The sequence below is a fragment of the Alligator sinensis genome, unplaced genomic scaffold (assembly GCF_000455745.1).
Source record: "Alligator sinensis unplaced genomic scaffold, ASM45574v1 scaffold994_1, whole genome shotgun sequence".
NCBI classification, from domain to species: domain Eukaryota; kingdom Metazoa; phylum Chordata; order Crocodylia; family Alligatoridae; genus Alligator; species Alligator sinensis.
Window position 1 is genome coordinate 190,851 of NW_005842488.1, and position 5,905 is coordinate 196,755.

Here is a 5,905-nt window from a genome sequence, read left to right on the forward strand (position 1 = left end):
GTCTTTGTTGGGCTTGTTGTGTTAGACAACCTCTCTGCTTCCAGGGCTATGTGAAACTGTGTGTGTGAGAACCAAGCGCTTAAAAATCAATTAACCTCTGCTGCCCTTCCTGAATCATTCTAATGAATATACATATACCTATAAGCCAGCTCCCCAAAAGCAAACATTTAAATACCATTTTCTAAGCCAACAGTTCTCACCATTGGTTTTACATGGAAGGGTCCCGAATACTACAGCGATGATCAGTGGTATAAAATCCTAAATAAACAGATAGTTTATTGGTCATGGTTGAGTATCAATCATCAAAAGCAAAGTGTCCTGTTCCAAGGTTGGGTTTCCAAAATGGTCTTTTTTTATGGGGCGAAAGATTTTCTTTGCCAGTCCTGCAGCTTTGAACAGACTGGAGCCATTTGAAGACTCACGTGAAATTTTGCTAGCGGATTCCACCAAGGGGAAGAAAAAAACTCAAACGCATTTCAGACAAGCTGACGCGTCACATTTTCGACATTTTCAAAACGAAGCGTTTCGATTTTTGTTTGCAAATGTTTCCGTTTTGAAACCTGCCAAACCTTTACCAAAAGATAAGAAAATGAAACGGGTTTTAAAAGCATGAAAGAGAAATAAAACATTTAGAGTTACATGAAACGGTTTGTTCAGTTCGACCCCTCTCCCTCAAATGTATGTTTTCTCAGGAAAATAAAAAAATCAAAAATCAAATTGCCTCCCAATAAACACCGAGCGTTAGTCTTAGGAAGTTGGATTGTCAGCTCACTGCTAGGGCTGAAAATCAATTACTCACAAAGGTTTAGCCTGGAAGTTGGGGGCTCGTATGTGTAAAGCCACCGAAAGGACGCAACAAGAGGTGAGATGACATTTGTAGTGCTTTCTTCTTCTCTTCCCACTGATTCGACTCCTCAAGGAAAAGCCCTTATCTCTACATTATCAAAAGCCAGAGTGAAGTGACTAGAATCCAGCTTCATGAATGACTCAGTGCCCACTGATCTGAACGAGAAGTTATTTCAAGCTGTTCTCTCCGTTCCTTGAAGGTCAAGTGATAGTCATGCATGTGGCAGGAATACGTGTTTTCAAGCAAAGCAGCACGACTCTGTTTTCAGGAGAGTCTCCATCGCACCCCATTGAGCCTCCTTGCTGTTATTTCCCCCCCTACTCTCAGCCCTGCCTCCAGATTGTAGAGCTGAAACAAAACTTGAGCCCTTGGAAAGATGCTGAAGGTTACCTTTTAGTGGCAGCTGCTAGTGTCGAAAGTGAGGGTGGTTCTGGCAGACAGCTGAGCAACCGCGGGCATGAGGTGACTGCTAACTGCTGTCTTAGTTTTATTTCCATTCAGTGTCATAGAAAAGGCAGCTGGGGAGGGGGGAAGGTGGAAGGCATATAGAGGAGAAGGTATCACCTGGCCTGAGGTCTCCAATAGGGTTGCGATATAACCTTAGCCAGGAAGGAAATGGGAGCGAATGAATGGAATATTCATAGAATATTCGGCTTGACTGTATCAAAGACCTACGCGTCTTCCTATTGCATATATCACATCATACATTCATTCCTTAATTGAAAAGCAGGAAAGGAAAGGAGAGCGGGGGGTGGAAAAAAATTGGAATTGTGCTACTCTGTCCCCCAAGAGGATAAATGACACATGACAAAAAAAACCGCACTTTTTATTCTACAAGCACGATGCAAATAAAGCGGAGCTTCTCAAGCAAGGCAGAGCTGGTTCCCTCTGGCCCATTCTGCGCTCTTTCCAGTTAGGTAGCGTCCGACGGAGAATAGCATGCACGATGACTGTCTTTGAAATTCTTCAGGAATGGTTAGTAGGGGAATAATTAAGATACCAGACAAAGCAGTCGAGCCCAAGAGTGTGAACAAGATAATGCAGTTCTTTCTGAAGAACGGCTGAACGGTAACAAGGCGTAGGTTGGAACAGCAGATGCGACGACATAGAAAATCCTTCAAGACACGCCGCACAGAATGCACCCTAGAGATTCAGCTTTGTTCCTGGTGGCCCCGGGATGGGATGCTGACAAGTACCTGCAGTGTTCATGCCTCAGGGGTACAAAGCTTGAGCAGAGGGGGTTAAAACCAAGACCGGTCAGATGAGATTAAAGAACAGGTAGTGTTGGGGTGACATGGTCGCCAGGATGGTCCAGGAATTGTGCGAGAGGCAAGGATTTTTTTTTTTTAGGGGTAATATATTTTATTGGGCCAGCTGCATGGTTGGAATACAGTTTGACACGCTCTTGAATGCAAGACCTTCTTCATCAGGAAGAAGAGAGACTCTAACTCAAATAGTATGGTACAATATCATAGTAGCAAAGTCTGTCAGGCTCTGCGATGGCCTCCTGATGGAAGGAGAGAAAGTCCTATTGCTTCGGGCATTCAAAACTGGACTGTGCAACGCATGGGAAGATTTAGTGTGCCTTGCAGTAGTTTCCAAGGGAGATGACCAGGTGGCTTTTCCCCATCTGCTTTCTAGGTATTCTCCCGAGTTACATGTGCACCCGGTTTTTTTGGTCTCGCTGTCCCCATCTCTCTTAAATGCAATCCCCTTGTATTAACTAGTTGTGTTAATGAGATTCAGGGCTTCCCTTCTGCCTTTATCACAGCTCATCAGCTTTATCACCATTCCCCAGGAGCTTTCAGCCTTGCTCTTTCTCTCTCACAGCCGTCGGCCTGTCCAGCTGTCCAGAACCGGCAGTGCCTGGGAATGGCCTGAAGATTGGCGAGAGGTACTTGGTCAACGATGTCGTCTCCTTTCAGTGTGAACCGGGCTACGCGCTCCAGGTACTGCACATTACAGATCAAGAACCGGGTGGTGTGGGGGCCGGGGGCTGGGTTCTTCCACTTGACCCCAACTTTGCTGTAAGATGAATGCACAAATGAATCCCAAATCCTCTAAAAATCTCATGTTGTCTCCTTCAGGGGCACTCTCACATTTCCTGCATGCCGGGGACTGTTCGACGCTGGAACTATCCACCTCCACTTTGCATAGGTAGGATTCTTGTTGCTTTTTATTCCCCTTGTTAAAGCGCCCTTTTATCGTGTGCATGGACTAAGTGCCGATGCAACGCATAGCACCGGGAAACCTTGGGTTTGAGTTGCTCTCAGTGCTACCAAGGGCCTCTGAAAGTTTTTCTGGCAGACCCCCATCTTGACTTCCAGCACTTCTGATAAACTCCTCTTTCAAGACAACACCCAGGTCTGCCACGGGATGTCCCGCCTGGGCTCTGCATACCTAGCTCTACCCAATGTACCTCCATCCTGACCAGCCGCCCTTGGCTGTTCTAGTTTTGGGCTCTCACTTCTCTCTCTCGGTCTTGCCCTGCACCGTTCCCTGGTTTTCTGGTGCTCAGGCCCCAACACAAACTCTATCAGCGCCCTCAGTACAGCCCATTACCCCATCAAGTCCCATTAGCTTCCTCTGGTCCCAGCCAATATCAGATGGTTCAGAGCAGTGATATTTAAACTGCAGCTCTCAAACTATAAGGAGGTTTCACAGAAAATATTATTGAAGTACATGTATGTGTGTGAGAGAGAGAAACTGCAAGCATTGGCTCTTTCTTTTCTGTAATCATGATTATTCAAAATATGCTTGCCACTGTTAAAGTGGGACTATGCAAATATTAACTAATGTACTACAGAGGGTTCTTTTTCTCCTTTGCAACTGGAGTGTGAGTGCCACCGTTCACTGGGGGGAGCAGATGATGATGTGCATCTTTGATTAACACCGGCAGCTCCCGCAGCTCCTGAGCTGGTCAGGACGCAGCGTCACCGAGTCGGAGAAATGCACAACACCGAACATAACGCGCCTGACCAGCCGTTCACCTTTACACATCGTGAGAAACTCTGCGATGAGCAGATTAGTTCGGAAGCTTTTGTGACCTTGTTGCTTTTTTCTTTTACCCAAAGAATGACTCTGGCCAGAATAGGAGCCGGCCGGATTTGAAACCCATATCCACCCCTTTTTGCTCTCCGGTCACTTGGGACAATGCGAGGAAGGAGAGGGGATTTTCCCCAAAAGATCCTAACCTACCTGCCTTCTTTCTTCAGTAAAACCAAGTAGCTGCCTGAATCCAGCTTTCAGTTCTCCTCGCTGTCTACTTCACTCGAAAAGCCATCGGCAAACCTCTCTGCCATCTGGAGAGCTGCCCAATATATAGTGACAATTACTGCCTCAAATCCCACGCTTTCCAATCTTTGCCCACGATGATTCCTGCTTCCAACTTTTTGTCCAGGCCGACCACATTTGGAGTGGGAGGTTGGACTCGGGGTTGATGGACCAGCGTGGGATCAAGGAGGGGGGGGATCTTCCATCCCATGGTCTGTGCAATCCTGAGCAGGCTGCCTGTTTTGTCTGTGCCTTGTTCCCCATTTGTAAAAAGGGGATCATGGTACAACCCCTTCTTCCCTTCTTTGTGTGTGTTTTTTTTTTTTTTTATTTATTTCAGCCATAAGCGGTTTGAGGGCTGGGTCTGCCCATGACTCTGCATACATCTAACCTGCCCCATCTTCAACATGCTGTTGTAATACATGGCACCAGTTACAAACCTTTTGCCAGTTTAAGCACCTGAGCAGATTAGCAACAGTGTAGCATGCTATTAATCCTTTCCCACCTAAACCTCACCTCGTGGTCCCATCTCCTACGAAGCTTTATTCCTGAATACGTAGCCCAAGCTCCATTTGTCCAGACCCTTGATCCCACGCTACCGTATGAATTCATGCCTTGCAATTCCAAAATAGCTCCTGCCACTCAGAAACCCATTTACAGCCAGTCTCCCTGAAACCAAAAAGTACCTTCAAATGCAGTGCAGTGCCTTTATCCCGTGCCATTTTGACATCATCAAAATTCACCTGTTTTTCTTCCGAAACAAAATTCTGGAGAAGCGGACCTCATGTTTGAGCGGCATTTTGATGCCGTTGGAGCTGTACTGTCCAACAAAGATTTCTCCAGCTGCTACTACGCGCTACTGAAGAAGGTTAAGTTTGGCAAGGCAACATCTCCGTAGCCAAATAAAAGTCACCATCATCTCTTTTGCTTGTGGCGCCACCTGCTAAGAAGGTGCCAAGAGCTGTGGCTGGTTGTGGCCTGGTGCTGTTCCCATGCAGGAGAAAAGGTTGTTCCTTTCTATAAGGATAGGAGCAGTCTCTCAAGAAACAGATGCATTGACAGGAGCTTTCAGGACTTTGGGGGGTTATTTTAAAGCAGTGTTTTGTTTTAGCAACTCTGGATGTTTAATATTCATATTCTTCACTTTATGACTTTGTGAGAGAGACATTTATGCATTTAATAGCATGCGTTAGTTAACAGTTATTTCAGGCTCCTGCTGTTCCAGCTCACATCATTTAGGTTGAAAGTAATTATAGTAGCTAACAGCTCTTTTATCTGATGATCTCCAGTCCAGAAATAAATACAGACATGGTTACAGCAGAAATAAGTGAGCAGATAAGTCTCCTGCCAAAGGGAGCTGCTTAGAAAAGAGCCCGAAGCCCTTGGGCTGAGCATCGCAGTCAAGGATTTGAGGCGCAGTGAGCAGGGTATTGATGTTAGTGATGGGGGAAACCATGACAGTTGTCAGATAAGCAAGTACAAAAGGTTTTTTTGTGTTAGACACTAGTGTTATATGGCTCCCAGCTCATGGAGGTTTTGGCCTATGATTAAGCACTGGCACAACACAAATAACAATGGGAAAAATAATGAGGTTGGAGTGAGATGGTCCCTCTTGAGCCCTTCTGTTTGTGACAGCTAGAGCAGTAAAAAAGGTCTTTCCACCTGTCTGTCTGTGCACCTCTAATCATTGATACCACCCTCATGGTATCACACTCGTGCTTCTGAAACGCAAGGGGGGAAAGCCTCGCCGTTGTTTGCCCTGTGTGTCGTTGGGAAGGGGCTGCG

The 5,905-nt window shown here is 46.1% G+C and overlaps 1 protein-coding gene across 1 annotated transcript in view; it reads left to right on the forward strand.

Moving 5' to 3' along the window:
- The window catches only part of LOC102368221 (CUB and sushi domain-containing protein 1), a gene marked incomplete at its 5' end in the record, with an annotated part of 292,700 nt that overhangs the window by 189,781 nt on the left and 97,014 nt on the right, over nucleotides 1-5,905 (forward strand). The window contains 2 exons of the mRNA XM_014523449.2: nucleotides 2,678-2,796; nucleotides 2,935-3,004. Coding sequence (XP_014378935.1) covers nucleotides 2,678-2,796; nucleotides 2,935-3,004 — 189 coding nt within the window. The remainder of the gene's footprint in view (nucleotides 1-2,677; nucleotides 2,797-2,934; nucleotides 3,005-5,905) is intronic.